The 20,075-nt window shown below is 40.4% G+C and overlaps 1 protein-coding gene across 7 annotated transcripts in view; it reads right to left on the bottom strand.

Moving 5' to 3' along the window:
* LOC131665246 (potassium voltage-gated channel protein Shab) overlaps positions 1–20,075 on the bottom strand; it is a 64,858-nt gene that overhangs the window by 37,482 nt on the left and 7,301 nt on the right. For all 7 annotated transcript variants that reach the window (XM_058937006.1, XM_058937008.1, XM_058937007.1 and 4 more), the window contains exon 2: positions 7,713–9,019. In XM_058937006.1, coding sequence (XP_058792989.1) covers positions 7,713–8,714 — 1,002 coding nt within the window. In that variant the 5' untranslated portion in view covers positions 8,715–9,019. The remainder of the gene's footprint in view (positions 1–7,712; positions 9,020–20,075) is intronic.

The following is a 20,075-nucleotide window of genomic DNA, read 5'->3' as shown; positions in this document are numbered from 1 at the left end:
TACATCGATGAAGATATACAAGCCTGCACACCATCCAAGCACACCAACACACAGAAACGCACACAGACAGACAGACAAAATCCTCCTCAAGACCCCGTTCCCGCAGAGTCGCGAGCGCGCGCATGTATGAATCCGTCTGCGTTGGACGCGTTTTCGCTTTGTGTGGCTGCGCGGGCACTGTGGTGTTGTACACAGCGCGCAGCCCTTGTAAAAGAGACGTGACCGCTCTCATTGCTCAAACTGCCCGAATCCTGAGCGTGCTCATCAATCAGCTTTTGCCTGTCCGCGATAGTAGTGCTCGTATATCGTCGCAGTCGGTCATGTATAACTTCCGGCCACAGGTGAAGTCAGTTATAACTGTACAGGTATTTGTATACGTGCGTGCGCGCCTGTATGTGAGAATTGCTCTCGTTACAGGTGTATCGACCGGCTGCGCGTAACGAGTTGAGCATCGCGGTTGGGCTACGTGTGTACCTGTGTGCGAGCGTTACAAATATAGGCGGAATCGATAGGCCGTTGTCGGCCTCTAATAATCTACTCTCATTTTCTCTGTGACTCTATATGAAAACGTATTTCTTTTTTTTTTTTTCCTTTCGCAGTGTGTTCGTGTGCGCGCATCGGTGTGGAACTAGGTTTTTGCACTATCCGTCGAAAGGTTTAGCGCACTGATTCCGAGAAACGCGGCACAGGCGCTAGCTGGTAATTTTCGACAAAATAAGTTAGTCGAGTCGCGAACCATTTTCCAATGAGTCACTGACTGAGCGCGCACTTCGGCTTCGATTAGTTTAATGGCTGGAAATAATTCAGATGGATATTTCCACGGGGGCTTCGCCAATGACGACGACGACTTATTCGATTTTTACCGGTAGCAAATTCAATATCGGGACGACGGAGAATGATTGGAAATATACTGAAAAGCCAAAGCTCGTGGAAAACGCACCACGGTGACGTATGGCCTACCCGAGTGGTAAAAACAAATAAGTTTGCTCGCCGAATAGCCCTTCGTTTTCATGCCGCACAAGCGACACGAGCTTCTCGTAATTTATTCAAATATTTATCAAGACTCCGCGCGACGTATGTACATAATGTTTACCGAGTGAACCGTGATTTCCCATGCGACGTTTATAATTATACCCGGCCGAGGAATCGATCACGCGAATCGTGCTCGCACGAGCTTTATGAATGGAACGAAGAAGATAGAAAATATGTTATCAAGCCAAACAGACAACTAGGACGAAGAACGAATCCCGCACGTTGATTTCGAGTATACATCGCATTTTCATGAGAAATTGGCGAGATTTAGGCGAGCGTGAATATCTGTCAAAAATAAAGAGAGACAGAGGGAGAGAGAGGTAAAAAAGTCACATCCGCTTGCTTTCGCGACGCCCGCTAATGTTCTGCTGCCGTCTCTCAAAGTCGATAGAGATTTGATTGGTCGCTCGATCAGCGTGAACCCTCTAGCAGCTTCCCCGAAGATATATCTAGGTCAAATTTATCCAAGTGGAAGAGCATAATGAGGCGAAGTCGGCGAGTGCGGCCACTCGAGATAGTCGTTGTCGTCGTCTTGGCGAAGCGTATCTTTCGAAAGATTTTTCGCGCGCGCTCGTGATGATCGACGAGGCTTGCACGGTTCGATGGGAAAGTACAGGGGAAGAAAACGGAATGGAAGCCAACGAACGAATGAGTAATAGCAGACGTGGTCGACGATCGAAAGAGCACGCTCGCGGCGGTGACCTCTTGGCCAATCGTTAAAACAGCCACTTCGCGCGGGCTGGTGTGTATACAAGCACACTTTAAATGTTTCTATACGCTTCTTTGTTTCGCTTGTGCACTTTTAGTTGGCCGCGGCGAGCGCGCTACAGTTGTGCACTTCACGTTATTTATTGCCGCTTTTAGATGCCACTAACCGTCGCAACCCAAGACGAGGGGAGCTAAGTGTAGCCTTTGACGTTTTGCCCGAATTGTCCTTCTATTGTTGGTCTATTTGGCGGTAATAATTCATTTGGTAATTCGTATCCTTTCTTTCTTTCCATGAAACTTGCTAGTTCATTATTACGTTATTGTTTTCTTTTTTTACCCGAACGATAAGTTTTCTGACACACGCCTGTGTTATATAGTATATTATAGCTTGCGTCCATTAAAGGCTTTGAGGGTATGTCGAGTCTTTAAGAAAATCATTTGTAATGTCTATGTTAGATGCATCTATGCCTTTGCCTAGCGTAGTCCAAAAAACTGTGTGCGTGTTTGTTTGAACAACAATGTTAATCAGTTAGTTCGTCAATACTAATTACCGTACTTTCCCAAGCGTACATACAACAGGTCTAACAAGGCGAGTCAATCAAGCAAAAGAGGGTGTGTCACGTCTCTTCCGCGCATGTATGAACTCGTGTGTGGCCACTCAGGAGTTATTCAGTAGTATAAGGACTTTTTGTGCCGACACTGTGGGCCTTTCTTTTTTTTTCAATTCATACAGGTGCGTTTTATGTTTGGTATACGCGCCCACATGCACACAAATGCAAACACGTGCGCGCAATGTTAGTAGTAGCGTAAAGTTTGGCGGGAACGGTGACGAGAGGCTAGATAGTTCGCAACCCAAAAGTGATGCCTGGTAGTCGCGTTTACATCCTTTCCCATAATTTATCATATGTTTTTTTCGTTAGGGAGCTGGGATCACAACTGCGCAATATAAAGCTTTTAAACATCTTAAACATATTGCTTTTATATTCTCATTTATCAATCTATATATTTAAGAAGATGCATGCATTATTTGCGGTCATTCTTTATTCCTGAAGTCTCTTATCTTTTATTTCCATTCCATATAGCACACAGCTGGAAAGTTGTATAAGTGCGGTCATGGCACCTGAAGCTAAAATAACTCTTTATACTACGAGGCTCTAGAGGTAAATAATAATCGTTGCTAACGTGCATAGAAAAGTGCTCAGAGTAATTAGAGTTTTGAAAGTTTTTAAAAAGTTTGTGAGGTAGTTTGTGAACTATGTAGAAAAACTTTGTACTTGCACGTGTCGTATTATTGATTAACTATTCATCTACACGCGTAGGTTTCACTTTCGAGAAGGATTTTTAAAAAAAGTCTGCAGAACTCATTGAAAATACGAATACTTACTCACAGCATCTAATGAAAAGTATTTCAAACTATGTGCTATTTTGTTAAGGAAAGAAATTTGTGTAATAAGTACATGAAAAATGACTCTTGTTTTTTTTCCAACTGTGTAATGAATGGAGGGAAAAAGTACGCGGCTAGTCAATTAAAAATAAAAAATCTTTGTATATAAAATACAACACGATAAACGTTCGTCTATAGAGAACACCACCTAGAATCAAAGCAGACATGTAGATACGTTACAGTGCAGCGATGTGTAAATGGAGTGAGGGTCGGGTATAACGAAAGGAGCGCCAAGTCTTGATTAATGAATAGGAAAAAAGAACAGCAACAATAAAGTCGTTGTATGAAAACTAATAAAACTACGTGGGAAGATAAGAGGGACTGGTAATGAGGTCAAAGTACGAGAGAGAGAGAGAAAGAGAGAGAAACGAAATGTCGACACTATGCGATGCTGACATCATAACAGGATCTACACGTACTGTATACATATATCTCTCTTTCTCGTTTTACAAACCGCATTAAGCCGACTCTAAAGTTTCTCGTAACTATAGACTAGCATGATAAAGCCTAAACTATACAGAATTGACATGGTTGGGACTGGCTAACCTAGCTAGAGGTGTGTATCGATTACTATACAGTCGCGCGCTGCTCGGGATCTGCACACGCTTTTCTAGCGATGCTAGCCAAAAGGAGTCATTATACGCCACCCATTGTGTGTATACGTGAACAAACTTGTAGCTGGCCTACTTTGCGTATGCAGAACTCGCAACTACGTTAATTGGAGATTCAATTGATGCCAATGGTTCTTGTGTTCGGCGATTCAGTCTTTCTTGTTCTACGTACGCTCGACGATTCCGAGGATGGGAGGTCGATGTTCAATTAGACAAACTAGTTATTATACTTGGAAAATCTCCATTTGCGAGGATGTCAGTTCTAATTACACGATTACACGCACGCAAACTGATTTCGACCTCTTTTCCTTAGGACAGTGCGCCAAGTCGAATAAAACAAGGAGAGGCATCGAGTACGTGCGCGTGGCTGCCTTCACTTCGATTACCGAACTAATCTGGCGCTGAAAGCGCGCGAAGCAATCGTAAATTGTCGCCTGCTGCCTCCTTCGTGCTGCTTCGGGTTTTTCGCTTGCGGCAGATTCAATTAACCTGCCAGAGGATTTATATCGTTCGCGGACCCAATGAACAAGCTCAAAGATTTTCCATCGTCCCGGTGACCTTTTACATGGTAACGCGCTGCCGCCGCCGCCGCCACCGTCTGCGCTTGTGCGAACTACGGTAATTGGTGCTTTAATTGGGAAAAACGGCAAGTTGAGTTTACGCCCTACAGCCAGAGCGGCTTTACACGCAGTGCTACACAAATTCCGAGTATGATCAGCTTTACTGCTCTTTCGCGCGCGTACAATATAACGAGTTCACCCCTTTTCTATTTTTAATTAAATAATGTCGACGGAAAAAGTCGTGGCAGCGTATAATTTCAACTGTAACCATTCGCATTTATTATCAAGAAAATAATTATAAACGTAGTCCGCGCAAGAGTATAGGAAATAATGGTCCAGGGCATTATATTAATTTTACAAATTGTCGAGAAACTTTGTCAGCTTGAAAACTAGGTCCCTGAATAAATTGTCCGGCGGCCCATGTAACTATTGGAAAACTTAACGAAAAACTTGCATAAGCTTCTGAAGCATTCAATGAAATTTCGATTGTTACAAACGTGTCAAATCGTCACTATGATGAATATTGTTATAAACAAGTTTAACATGTAAGTCGGAGGGCTTCAACACTGCGAATCGCGTGTTGTAAGTGCCGCGAAGGAACATCCTTGATATATGACGCAAGTCCATAATCTGTCACGAGACGGTGATTAATAGCGGTTAAAGAAAACAAGATCTTGAAAAGATCTCTCGCAAAATGAATTTAATCCGAGCGCGTGCTCGCGAGAAAGCTCGCAGTCTCGTGCAAGCCTACGCATGGTAGCGACATCCATAACAAACAAGATTTTACGGTACTGTAAACACGGAGTAGCTTCTGCTCGTGAAGACTTTGTTTTTCTTGTTTTCACTCTCAAACCATGTCGGCGAAGAGGGTTTCGTAGTGAGATATAATACCATAGTTCTACTTGGTAGTGAGTGATCTTCTCTGCTTGAGTGAAGAGAAACATTAAAAAGAGGAAGATTAATATAAAAAGAAAGCCAAGAGGCAAGCGTATATACGCGGCGGCAGCAGGAGAGCGGCGAATCAAACAGTAGAAAAAAGCAGACAAGCTTTTACGATCCTCGCAAACTAAACTCGATGGATTACTTTTTCGAGCGGCAAAAGTCTATTGTACGTTTGTTTGACTCAAAGGGTGTATTTTTATGTGAGGGACCAACGTCGGGGCTACGCTACTGTTCGCTCTATAGCGAGTAGGTATACGAATAGAATCGTTATTGTGAGAATCATGTGAATTTAGCACGAAAATAAAACTCACGTCATTTTGAAAAGACATAATAATTCATCAATTTTAAGTTACTACAATTACAATTTATTTGAGTATCGATTTTGCTTTTGTTCAATTAAATTTGGAATGTAGATCAAGGTCAAAACGATATTATATCGATCAAATTATTTCTGATGTAATTACCAAATTGGGAACATTTCAATTAAAATAAATTTCGGGTTACATTAACTTTGCGCAGGTTTCGGTCTTACAAAAGCACGAAATTCTCACAAAGTCGACGTATGCAAACACGTAAATAGGTAAAACGAGCTAATACACGAGCACGTTTTGGATAAACAAGTGTGAGTGCGTGTGTATACGTGTGTGATTTAACCTTTAATAACAGTAACGAGCCTACATATGCTACTGCTCGAGTCCAGTTTCTAATTGCTTCTCTGGCTGATGTTACGCAAATTTACCGATTAAATCAAGCTACGCGCTACATTTGATGCCCTTCTTTCGCAACTTTAACCCGCCGCACGTGCACAAATAGTTTACTTAATTCTCGTTAATTAATTTGATTACGGATAACAAGCTTTCGAACTCGAACGTAACCACGTTTTGTTGCGCCATCGCTTGCAATTTCGAAATTTTGCATTTCACGGTTCAAAGATCCCACCACCGAGCGCCTGACATGTGATTTCACGCCTCACACCGTGGTTTACTTTGTCATGACGCTGGAATTTCGTTTATGAATAATGCATACTGTCGAGTTTAAAACCATTTGGCAAGATGGATACTCACGGGGCTCGAAAACAGTGAACTTTTAAGCCAACGAATTGGTTGATGTTTACTAACGCAAACGGTTTTTCGTCACTACATTACATACAGTAATAACAAATCAATTACCAGCTTTTATGGCTACATAGACAGACAGCAATGACGTACTGGTTCAAATTAAATATTACGTCGAATTTAAGTAAACAGCACTACTATACTTTTACGTTTCTTAAAACATCGAATGTACACCAACCAAATTGATTGGCTAAAGCTATATAACAAAATGTTATTCGAAAGTCATTTGCTTTTCTTTTTATGATTTATCGCACGCTTTTAATCAATTTTTTAAGATAGAAATCACGCGTGAATATCGTAAATCCACGCCTTTTACTTTCTTCTCTTTCTGTATTGTCAATAAATCAAGTAGAACCCAAACGTTATATAGAAGGGCATCTGGCAAAAATCTACGGGACGATTAAACTTGGAGATCATAAAACCGTTTGAAAAAAATACCTTAGAATGATATTCGAGTCTGCCACGCGGAACTGCAAATATGTAGATTTCGTCAGTGATGTAACTGAATGAAATGAAAAATTTCTCGTCTGTAGTGTGTGTGTATTAAATGTATTCCTTTTTTTATTAACGTACAATATGCCCTTAGTTCCTATTTCACTCTCTTAAATCTTATTTTGTGTAGTGAGCAGATGATTTTTCAGTATTTTTAACGTCGTATCGTATACGATGTTCGTAAAAACGTCATCTTCGGTTTATGACAAACGTGCAGGAAGTACCGAATTAGAATCAACTCCATCCCGACGCTTAAGATAGTTTGCTGGCGTGTCTTTGCATAAAATCGCACTCCGATCATCAAACTAATCCACTGTACATGATTTGTCAAAGTTAAGGCTACAAACTTTACTTTCGCATTTGCGTTGTTCTCCGGAGAATCGCAAAGCAAAAAAAAAATAAAATAACGCTTTACGATCTGACAGTGATCGACGCCGGTACGATTCTCGTCTGAAAGCGACGCGGACAGGCGATAAAAAAAAGCTATAAAGAATGATGGCGAAACATAGCTTGGGTATTCCTCGGAACACATAATGATTGACAGAGAGAGAGAGAGAGAGAGAGAGAGAGAGAGAGAGAGAGAGAGAGAGAGAGAGGGAGATATGAGTATGGAGATTCGAAATACAAAGAAAATTAGGAATGGTGTAAAATGAGGCAAATGCGTGTATATAGAAAGAGAGACATAATAATGCGAGACATGTTAGTGTATAGACATAAACTGACGCGCATTTCGCAAGTGTGAAAGTGTGTATAGTAGAGATGAGTGAACAGTCGTGAGAATAAGAAGAAAAGTGTAGAAGAAACTCACCCTGGCGGCGATGGAGGTGTTGGGCTTTTCAAGCAGCTCCCAGAGATACTTTTGGTACTGGGCGCACTTGCCGTCGCCGAACTCCTCCTCGTCGTTCTTCTTAAGGGATTCGGCCTCCTTGCGTATCTCCTCTTGCACGTGCTCCTTACGCTGGTGATACTTGTGCTGGCAGCAGCTCTCGAGGTAGAGCTCGTCGATGCCCCAGTAGTCCAGGTCATCGCTGAAGGCGAGCACGCACATCTCGTCGACGATGTGTAGCCGCTCGGTGCGGTAGTAGTTGAGGATCGAGCTGAAGGACTTGGGGTGTCGGTCGAAGAAGTACTCGTTGTCGACGAGCGAGTAATCGTCGCAAAGCTTGACCAGCTCCTCGTGGGTGTTGCAGTAGCGCAGCTTGCCAAGCCGGGTGTGGGGCATCCGCTCGAGGGTGCGCCACAGCACCTCGTGCTTGACCCCGCCGACGTTCAGGATTACTCGGCGGTTGAGCGCCTTCGAGCGCATAATCATCAGCGGCTCGGGCGGCAGCGAACTCATCGACTGCGAGAAGCCGCGTTGCTGCAGCTCCAAAGGCAGCGGCCCCTGCATATCGCCCGGGGGCGGCAACGGAGTCGGTGTCGGCGGCGGCACACCGGGAGTGACCAGGCGCACCTCCTTCGTCGCGCCGCCCAAGCCAGTCTGCTGCTGCGACTGCTGACCGACCGCCGACACCGTCAACGGCGTCGCCTCCTTGGCGGCGGCGGCCGCGGCCAGGAGCGCGGCACCTCCCGGGAAGTAGGATACGGCGGCCCCGGGCGCGACCATGTCGAAGCCGTAAGCTTGCTGCTGCTGTTGACTCGCTGCTGCTGCTACTGTCGGTGTGGAAGGGCATAATAAGCTGGTAGCGGCGGGCTGTTGCTGGTTAGTGCTGCTGTTCCCGTTGCGGTCCGGCTCGGCAACGCCCGGCCCGACGACGGCGCCCTCGGCGGCGGCGGCCTCGTGCCTCGTCTTGCTCGTGTCCTTGAGCATCGGACGCCTCGAGAGACGAGGCAAGCGGAGCCCGCACAAGCGTCGTCTAACACGTCGCTATGCTAAGCTCCCGCTCTGCAGTTGTCTTCCTCCTCTTCGTCCTGCTCCGCCTCCTCTTCCTCGTCTCCTGCCGCCTCCTCCGCCTCCGCCTCCTCGGCTCCTCCCGGCCACGGGCTAGCGCCTCATCCGCCCGCGGCCCACCGGGAACTTGAGCCCAAGCAGCAGCGCGAACTCCGAGCAACCTCCGACCACCTTGTCACGGGGATGCTGCTGCTCCCTTTCGAGCGCCGCGGCTTCATAATAGCCTGCAACCAACGATCACACACGCAGCTTTAAATAACTGTCTACATGTGCATGCAATTTCGTTTGGCTCTGTGTTTGAATCGCTATCGGCTCTCTCTCTCTCTCTCTCTCGCTCTCTCAGTGCTGCGGCCTAGTGCGCGCGATAAATTTTCTTGTGGCATGCGATACGGAGGACGGGCATTTGGCAAGCTCGACCGATTGACAATATTTCGCTGCTGCTTTTTATCGATTCCCGCAATATTACCTACTTGGCCTCGTCGACAACAAATTCTTATCCAAAATCCACTTTACGTTACATGCCCGTCCCTACGCTTGTCCGGGAATCTAACGGTAAATATAAATAGAATATTTGAGTCTCGTGTGCTTTGGTGTGACGTCGATTCTCACATGTGAACACAAGAGCATTGAGTTCAACATTTTAAAAACTCGCGTGAGAAAAGCGTCTCTGCAAAATTAACATTGCTTAACAATTTACCTATCCATCATCGGCTGTAATGGAATAGAGCTATTTTATTGTTTGGATGTCATGCAGCATTTCAGGATGATGTAGCTTTCACGCAATTGTTCTACTTATGTTATTGCAACGAAATGATATTACCTATACAAAGCTTTTTCATGCTTATAGCTTGTTCTGAACTGGAACGGTCGCCTAATACAATTTAAAGTGGACTACGATGCGCGCCGCTAGGTATTGTAACTTTCATTCTTGCTCAGCCGTGAGCTTTACTCTGCCGCTCGAGCCATTCGTTTTACTAGACCACATCGAAATGTCTACTATTTCGATTGCACATTGTAGCGAGTCTGCTGAATTTTAAAGCTCCTTCTCTCTACTACATTTTCCAACAGAAATTTAATACTTTGAATCGATCAATTTTTCGCATGGTTAGCTCGTCGCAACGCGTTTCATAAATACGTTCGAATCCAAACTAATCTTTGCAATAGAATATCTGGATAAAACTGCGGATAAATAAGGAATGCAATATTTCAAGGTAAACATACTTGAGCGCTTTATCTTATCTACATATTGATAATACCGACATTGTACCGAGTAATCTAGCAAAAACTCCATAAAAGTACATCATCAAAGTCTCGTAAACAATAAAACTATCGCTATATACGTTCAATGAAAATCCATAAGTCGATTCTTCAAGATATCTAATCAAGACGAAACTCATGCATAATTACGTACACTAGACAACATTTACGCGGGCATAAATTCATTGTCAAGAGATGTTCATAAATAACGTGTAAAGCGAAACCGAAGGGCAATTCATTTCCACATTGGTACGTAGTCGAATATATACGATGTACTAAGTCGGTTTAAACGAGTGAGCGAGTGAGTTGTTTATGAAAAGAGATTTTATTGGGCGAGGCGCCCTTGTTTGTTTGTACTTCTAGAAATTGGAGTGACGGACTCTTGCAATTTACGCAAAAGCGCTCGGGCATAGAATTTCAGTAATGCCGCAGTCAGCTATTCCATCCACGTCGTATTTCTGCCTTTGAAAGCTCAACATACACTTTCGCCCCTACTGTGGTTATTAAATCCTTTAATAACGGACCATTTTAAGTGTAAACTTATACCAAAAGTGTTACTTTTTAAATAGCTGATTCAAAGTAGTAATTAATAGAACAGCAGACCAACTTTAAATACGTATTTATACACATAATGCAGATATGTGAAGCTTCAACAGCAACATCTTTTATTTCAAATTTACATTGATACCTGGCGTAAACGTGTTGACGTTGGTGTACTAATTTACTAGTAATTTTCAATGACCCAGTTTGCAATAAAACCCTGCCGTTATAAAGTCATAAATTATTTTATTTCAAAAATTCAAGCTTTTATCTCGTTACTACACATGGAAATATTCAATATAACGAATTTTTTATAAACGAAAATAAAAAAAATATGTACAATATCGTTTCCAATGCACATTAACATAACCGACACCCTAGTCTGACCTTAATCGCTTTCGACCAATTTTGAATATTATGTTCACGAAGCCTTAATCTAAATTTGATCATAATATTATTTTACCGCATTAATTAGTGAAGAAAAATATTTCTCGCGTGAAGATCTAAAACGCGAGCAACTTGACAATACTGAATGTTCTTTTCTTCCTCTCAAAAATCCTGATAATCCACCTGGCAACATTAAAATAATTATTCAGTGGTTTGAAGCGAGCTTGCAAAACTGCGGTGTATCATTAAAGTTCCCCCTCGCTTCAGAGAAGTTGGTATGTAAGCGGGAGAGTGAGAGAGGGAGAGAGAGAGAAAGCGTCATTCATTATAGCCATAATTACTGACGTAGATATAGCTTTTGTCACGAGGCACGCGATGGCATTCTCTGCTCCCACCTGCAACCGTCCTTGCTTCTATTTCGAAGCGCAGCATTGGAAAATCACAGCGTTTTCGCGCAGCTGCTGGCTTAGGCACCTCACCCTTTTAACAAGCCCAATTAGCTCAATGGAACTACTTCATTTGTCCTCATATTCGCATCAAGATTACAAATATTTAAATACATCAAGGCTTTTGAATAAAAGATGCGATAGTCGATAGGATATGAGGGACCTGCTTAATTTTTCATCGCCTAACTGCATAAGAACTGTGATTGGAACGTGAAAGCAAAAAAGGTTACATAGAAGAGACGCGCACTTCTTATCGCTAGGCTAAATAGAGAGGTCGTGGCTTTGGGTGCTCTTTTGTTGGTCTATATCTACGTACAGTGGCGCTCGTGTGAAAAGCTTCAAGATCGTCAATTCTTGGGGCTTTAAATAGAAGAAAAGAAGGAATTTAGATAAGACGTTATTGCCACTTTTGGCCTAGGCTTTGATTAAATTTAATTTCGCATTCGCTTCGCGTCGAGAAAAAGCTTCTAATGCCTCCCAAATTAATCTTTTCTAATGTTTCCTGTTGACGAAATATTCAACAATAATTTCGAGGATGGATAAAAGAATTCGAGCAAATCCAATTTTGCATAAATCCAATTTTCCAACTGTGTTTTTATCATATGTAATGATGGAGAGATAGATTCGTCGTGACTTGTATTATGTGTAATAATCAAACACCGTATAGCCGAGGCAACGACTGAAAATTTCAAAAGTGAATTAACAAAATCGAATGACGATACAAACATGATGGAAGTTTATCTGAGAGAAAAGTCATTATTCGAACGGAACTTTCCAGGATTAAAGTATGTTTGTTCAGAACTTGAGTGTACCGGCTGTTTGATGTTCACTCGAGTGTTTTGGTAGATTGGTCGTCGGCTTACTCACAAAGTCGTTCGAACCCTCCATCCACGAGTATAAAGAAAATACTAACGTCGAATATCACTATTATTTCACCTGGATGATGTTATTTTTTATGCCAATTAAATATCAATCTCAGAATTTTTCAATTCTAAATTGTTAATTAATAATTCCGTATAGAAATAAGACGTTGATTGTATAAAGCTTACCATTACAGCAGTATGTAATTATTGTCGAATTAAATTTTAAAACCTTTAATCTTTGACAGAATTGTAGGTTTAATTAGCATGTCCTTGAATTTTTTAATCTGATTGTAATGCACGAAACAACTGTTTTCTTAGTTACTTTTCTTTTAAGTGCTTTTCAAGTTCTCTTTTAATTTTATAAAAATAAATATTAATTAAGAAAAAAACGGGTATTAATAATGTACAGGTATTTTTACTCTCGCACACCTTCGAAAAGTATTTATAAGCGTTATCTTGTAACAGAAAAAGAGAACTAAATTTTTAATAAAAAGGATCTAAAGCAGGCAGCATTCTTTTCAAATAAAAGCTTCTCTCGACCTCTTATTCAAGTTTATCCACGTTTTTCACGGTGAAACGATCAAATTTTCTTTAAACAGACTTTAACCCGGATAAATCCGGCTTTTACCTTGCGGTAAAAAGTCAGCGAAATAGCAGTTCTAAAGAGAAACTTTTCAAGAAGCAATAATAAAATTAGTTGTTCAGTTTTTTAATAGTAATCAGAATTATTTTGAAATAACACCTTTCAGAATAGAACAAAAATTACAAAAAAGAAAATAAATAAAATAATAAATTACGTGAAAATTATCAAATATGCTAGCGCATTCGATCAAGTCATTTCAAATTCAATCGAAATTTTTTTTCATTTAAGAAGTATCAGCTAGAACAAGAACCGAAATTGATTTCTAAAGAGACATTTTTCTGTAAGCAGTCATGATAAAACCTCTTTTCTTCGTGTATTACTACCAACTGTAAATACAAGTAGCACTTACACAACGCGCGTCCCGCAAGCTCGCATGCTTGTTAAACCCCCTTATCCTCGTCACTCATAAGAACTTATGTCATATTAAACAAAGAGAGAGAGAGAGAGAGAGAGAGAGAGAGAGAGAGAGAGAGAGAGAGAGAAACCAAAATTCGCGTGTTTCAAGATACACCTGCGTGAGTGACAGTAACATCAACACAGCTATTGTATGTACAAGTCGGTGTTACGTTACTTTGATCGATACATATTCCACAGGGTTTCTGCGGACACTCAACGATATTAATTTTACTTTCATACGCGACTATCAAAGTAATAAGACATAGTTTAGGTAAAAAGTGGGTCATTTCTTCAATTTGAATTTTTCTTCTCTGCATTTAATTGCTTTTAGGAATTCTCATTCGCTATTTAATTATCTACTATTTAATTAATACACAACTATAGGCAACTATTTTGAGATACTTAATATATACAAATGTTTTTACTGATTTTAAATGAGATCGATTGATTTTGAAATTCTGTATGCATTATTTAATTTAATGATTGAAATTATACCATTTTATTTCAATAAAGTTACATATCAAACACTGAAAAAGGTATAAAAAGGCCGGTTAAATGTGTGATTTATAACCTCGAAAGAAGAAGTGTACATAATGTGGAGCATTTTTCAAATTGAAATAGAGCTCATATATCCTAGCTTATCATCTAGTTATTTATCCTTTATGACATAGAAGAAAACGTAATCAAAGGTCATTAAGGAGTATTTCCGAGTACAAAGTAACCATCTCACTATTATATGAAACTTTTTTTTTTATTAAATGCTAAAGCGACATAATTTCCTGTCCACAGGAATTCTTTTTATTTATAGCCAAGGTTTAATCAATAATTATGTCATATTTATTAAAAATAATGTCGATTGTCTCCGTGCCAAATATTCACTAAACTACATTACGATGTAGCGAATTCGTGAAGTACATTAGCGAGATGTAGAGATTTCTTTGTTAAAATTTGCATGATCAACGATCGCGCTTTCTCCTTGAGTTTACAGTTTTAAAAATTTGATCCCTTACGAAAATCAAAATTTTTAGGTCTTCATAAAAAAGTCAATTAACCAACACAAATAGATCGTTCGTTAAAAAAAATAATAAATAAATAAATAAAAACATAGCGAAAGCTCGGTAATTGCAATTTTTACTGCACTTAGACACGATCACTCGAAAAACCTAAGCGGCTCTCGAAAAGTAAAAAAAGCGTTACATTTACAATCGCGAAATACAATCTGCTGGGTGTATTTTAGTTGCACATACGTATGCAGACATACAGGCGACGATATGTTCCGAGTCATTAAGTAATTGGAACGCTTAATCAGAAAATCAAAGAGGCGATCTAGCAGTCGTAACTCTCTCTCTCTCTCTCTCTCTCTCTCTCTTTTATATTTTGATGTCGCGGGCGCGCTCGTGACCCTGGCCACGGGAAGCGAAAAAAGATCCAGAAGGTTGCACACGCACACAAACTCATATTACCTACGCTATAGCGTTGCGCAAAAGTCATTTTGACGGACCAAGACATCGACACGCGTGCGTCGCTCGCTCGCGCGATTTTCTACGAAAATAAATGAACGCCCGCGAAAACGCCCCTTCTAGAACAGCTACTCGTGCAATATGCGGCGCGCACGCAAATTTCCTCATCGAACTTGTAATTTTGCCCACGTCGACTTTGAAAAATTGCGTCAGCAGCGGCAGTGAATTTCGTTTTTATTTCTTCTAATCTTCAGACATGAAAGGTTCGTATGTTTGACGCGCGGCACAGTTCATTTTTATTAGAAAAATATTTTGTTATGCAGCGATCGCAAGCAATGAGGAAACGACGAGACATACAGCGTAAGATAAATATTTTGAGCAATTAAAGCCATGAAAGTTGATGAACGACCGGGAGAGAGAGCCGAGTAGTATAATCAATCGGCATCGATAAATCGCCGCATTAATAAACAACTATGCTGGCGAAATTGTTTACTCGGCAAACATTGTACTTCTCTCACTCATAAGGCATCGATAGCTGCCTTCGCGCTTTCTGCATGCATATATACACAATATGACGTTGGCGCATGCTTGGTCCAGTAGAGTGGTGGGAGCAAAGTCAAGTTTAAATATTTATGCAAGTCGTTGAGAGAGTGAGAGAGAGAGTTGGGGGGAGCTCGGAGGCCGGCCAAGAGTGGAACGGCAAAAAAAGTGCAAACTCGGCGAACTATTACGTGTGTCCTTTTTTCGCTGCGACCGGATAACAAATGTACATTACATGCGGCGCTATATTGTCTGCGAGAGACGACGGAAAGAGAAAGAGAGTGAGGGAAGAGGACGGAAGGGAAAGAAAGTCGCGAATTCGGGGGGATTTACGCCCAATTTTATCTGCGGGAAGCCTGCCAGAATTCGAGCCGGCGCACGGCACGTCATACGTTATACTTTTACCTATACGTGGCACAACGACGACGTTGCGCTGCCAAGCTCCAAGATCGCATTCGAGCTTTGTCACCGAGAACCTAGTCCTCCCTCTTCAGCCTTCTTTTGGCCCCTTCTTTCTATTTTCTCGATTCTCTCTCTCTCTCTCTCTCGCTCTCTTTCTCTCTTACTCTCTCTTCTATTAGTGTTCAGACATGTTCTAGCTTCCGAATTATACTCTGCTTGTAAGCAGTTCTCTCTCTCCCTCTCTCTCTCTCTCTCTCTCTCTCTCTCTACGGTTAGAGCGATTATTTAATTATGTGTTTGTTTTGTTGAAAACCAGTTTATATTTCACTCAATGGACCATCAAAATATTTCACTGATTAATGGCTACTACTTTTCTCATCTTTTTTTTTAATTCCTATAAAAAAGAATGTTATTTTCATTTTCATAAACAAATTTTTCACTTTATTGCTACTCTTTAACATTGATTATAACAGCTAAATATCGATAAAATATTTAGATAGCGTGAAAGAAAACCAGGTCGATATATCGAAAAAATTGATTCGATGAGATTGGAAAAAATCAGTTTTCGATTATAAATTGCATGTCCATTTCATTCATTTTTTTTCTTTCAAAATAAACACGACGACATTTTTAGCAATGCTATAATTCTATTTTAGTGATACATAAATCAACTTGAGCGAAAGTACATTTGTAAAATAGGCCCGAAACTCACTTAAAAAAGATGAGATGGACGCGCATATATAGAAGGTAAACGAGAATATCATGCACAGCTGACAAAAAAATAAATCTCATCCCAATCATCGCTGTTACTTTAAATACACGTTACACGTGTATTTATCTGCGTATTAATTTAACAGCGTTGAGGAAAAACGTGGCTCCCACCGCTAATCTTTTTCATTAATAGCTCGCGCAAACCCCATTGTTTACGATTTTAACAACGTACAGGCACATAAAATATGACGTCGCGGTCACTCGTTCGCCTCGTGGTCCAACAAAACCTAGTCGCTCTTTCTATTTTGCGAGTCGCGACTAAATTTGTCGGGGGGCGAACAGAGCTTTTCCGTACTTCGCGCTTTGTATCGCACGCCTCCGGACTATTTTAACCTATTTTATAAAATGCGCGCGACGTCGACGTCACGCGTACACTAATGCATGCGAAATGTCGTTCCTCGCAGAATTCTATTTCGTAAAACCAATTTCCGTTTGGATGTGACGCGAACTCCAGTATATTCAAAAAAGGCATCGTAGTAAATAATCAGTCGACGGGCATCACATTTAAAAATAAGAAATAGTAAGGAAACCGTGGAAAATTTGGCGGGGAACGGATGCACTGGCACACTGGTATTGCCCGACGTTGCTCGGGTAATAATTCTGACGGTTAGAATTTATACACACAAGTAGATAACCAATGCGGTCGTATAGCGACATCAATCATTGCTAAACTTGGCCTCGTTAGCGTCTGAATCATTCCAATGTTCGCTTGTCATTTCAGATTATGTCATTTTCATTCTGAATCACTTTTGCTTTTAGCATTTAATTATTCCACGATGCACGCTTGTATTTTCCCGCGGAGAGCAATCGTTCTTCAATTACGACAACGAAAGCTTGGTGTCGAATAATATTTGCAGTGAAAACTGATAACATCAATATTTGTTTACGTTGTACAGAATATGTAGAAATACGTGAGTTTCCTCACGTTTAATAGAATTTTTAAGGAATGGCTAGACTTGCTTTAGCTTGATAACTTTTGGGTTCTAAAAAATTATCATGAAATATTTTCGAAATATCTACTGCATTAATGAAAGCTCTTAATTTAGTTTAGATCGATTAGAATTCCTAGAAATTTAATGTGGATCGAGTGCAATATTTAACTTAACATAATTGTCACATTGTTAATTATTTTTTGTTTGACAAATATTTTTATATCGAGGTTTGTTAAATTTATTAATTAAGTAATATAAATCTTATGAATGTTTTATTTGTCATAACGATATGGGATAAGTAAATCTTTAAAAATTATAAATGTAAACTACAACATTTTAAAAAGACGATTTTTATGTTATCAATGACTATAACGATAGTACTACAACAGTATTATAGTTTCAACTCTAAAGGAAGTAGTAGATATCACGCATACAACAGCAAGCAAGGAAATAAAGCAGTAATTATAACAGCAAATTTCAATTGGAATCTTTTGAAATAGAGCAGTAGTTAGAGAGATTCGCATCTGCATTGAAATTTACAACAAAGGCCTCCGATGAATAATTGAATAAATGAAAGAAAATTCTGTTTTTTATGACTGTAACAAATATCCAAGACTTGCAGAAAATTAAAAAGAACCATATAAATATTTTTGAATGCATCGAATGATGCAAATTTTAATTATAATAAAATGAAAGAACCCATAGACATTGTTGCTTTTGGTAATCAAATTTTCTAAATCGTTGCGTTTTGTCCAGTAAGTGTAGCTATATTAGAAGCCGATAAATCTACCTTCAACGAAGCTTAAAAATTGAGAAAACGGGTGGTCGATAATTCAACTAAATGGTGTGAAAAGAACGCGTGTCCATTGACACTTGTCGGATCTTACAGCTTTTTTCTCCAGCTCATTTTGCAGCGTCACTCGTCGAATCGAGAAGCCCCATAAAGCATCATATAAAAGAAAAAGAAAAGATAAAGAAACAAACGACAGCGCAACCCTCTTGGTTTCCGGGCGTTGGCCACGTAGGTACGTGAACAATAGTGTACTTTGGCTCGAGTTTTATCGGTGATATAGTTGCGGTGGTGTGCGGTCGACATTAATCTCTCTAGCAAGAACTGAACTCTCGCGTGCTTGGCGACCTTGGCTTCGGAGCAAAGCAAAGTATATAAGGCAGGCGCAGGTTTCTAATCTACCGTAGTTGATCTCCCAAGGTTTCCGTGCCTATGAGCGCGCTGAGCTGGGCTGGCTTTGCACGCACGCCGCACAGCTTGTCTCGAACTTGAGGGGGTCGCGCGATAGCAAAACGTAAACGGGGTTAAGGGCTCGGAGCCAATCTTTGAGCTTGCTTTACGTCGGTGTGTGTATACATACGTACGTACGTGCGCGTGTGTCGTGCGCGAGCTTTAAAAGGGGTCAATGAGGGGCAGTGTTATTAATAACATTTGGTTGGCTAAAAATAGTCCGGGCGACTGGCCGATGTAGTGTGGTGGGAGGCGACAGAGACAGAGGTTCGCCAGTCGATGCGGCTTATATATGAGGAGGGTCAGTGCGAGAAATGCTGCGTGCGGATATTTTTGCTCGGTTATGGATACAACCAGCTGAAAGACGTGCACGCTGATGATTGCGTTGGCGGAAGGAATGCCATGGGTTGTTGCACTTTTGCCGATCGTCTCTAGCACCCGTCCAACGGACCGCCCAAGCTTTGCGCTTTCTCTCGGTTGTCAATCGTTTATAGCATATATCAGATTATTAAATTGTACAAGTTATATTTTTTTTAATTTCCCTCCTATTCCATTCCCGCGCGTATTTTATATGTTGAGTTTTGTTCGCTCCTATCTATCTACTACTTTCATTTTCAGAAATAGGCAAACACCTGGAATATCACGCGTTATAGCGGGACAATGACAGTTAAAACGTATTTTTTTTCATCCATCAAATAGAAAAAATGTAGATAAGCCTTTTCATTACTTCTTTAGCTTTATACCTACAATTTACTGATAAAAATCCACTATATTCATTCTTTAAAGACAGCGTGAACAAAACGTTTCACCAGCTCCCATAGGTACCTTATCACCGATAAATATTGAGTGTAAAATACCATATAATATAAATATTTTTATATTCTAGGCTTCTACGATCCTTTCATTCGTATAAATATAAATATTTTTATTCGGATAAAAGATGTTAAGAATATGATTATGATTTAGATGGGTAAAAAATTATACTACTTTGAAACAAAATCTTCAAATATTAATTGTTATTTACTCATAAAAAATCCTATGGTGACTGAATTAAATCAAATTGATTCAATACATATATTTTATTTATAAATTCACGGCTTGGTTTTTGGTATTAAAATGCTTTCGAAAACTTGCTTAATGGTGTAAGTTTTCATCGACCAAGTTATGATTTCGCACTGAAAACACATAACAAATGGCGTTTATTACTAGTTCATACACGTACTGAAGTGTAAGAAGAATATATTGCAAAAGCATGCAGGATTATGCCTGTAAAGCACTAACAAGATAAACTTGCAGATTCTTTATATTCGTTTCGTGATCCATGTCGAACCAAAACACCGAGGGAACTATATTTCTCAAAGTAAAATAAAAGCTCTTATACAATGTTTATAAGTAAGTAAAGT

This window comes from Phymastichus coffea, unplaced genomic scaffold, assembly GCF_024137745.1.
Source record: "Phymastichus coffea isolate CEN01 unplaced genomic scaffold, Cenicafe_Pcof_1.1 PCOF00048, whole genome shotgun sequence".
NCBI classification, from domain to species: domain Eukaryota; kingdom Metazoa; phylum Arthropoda; class Insecta; order Hymenoptera; family Eulophidae; genus Phymastichus; species Phymastichus coffea.
Note: the sequence above shows the minus strand (reverse complement) of the source record. Positions and strands in the feature narration are given on the sequence as shown.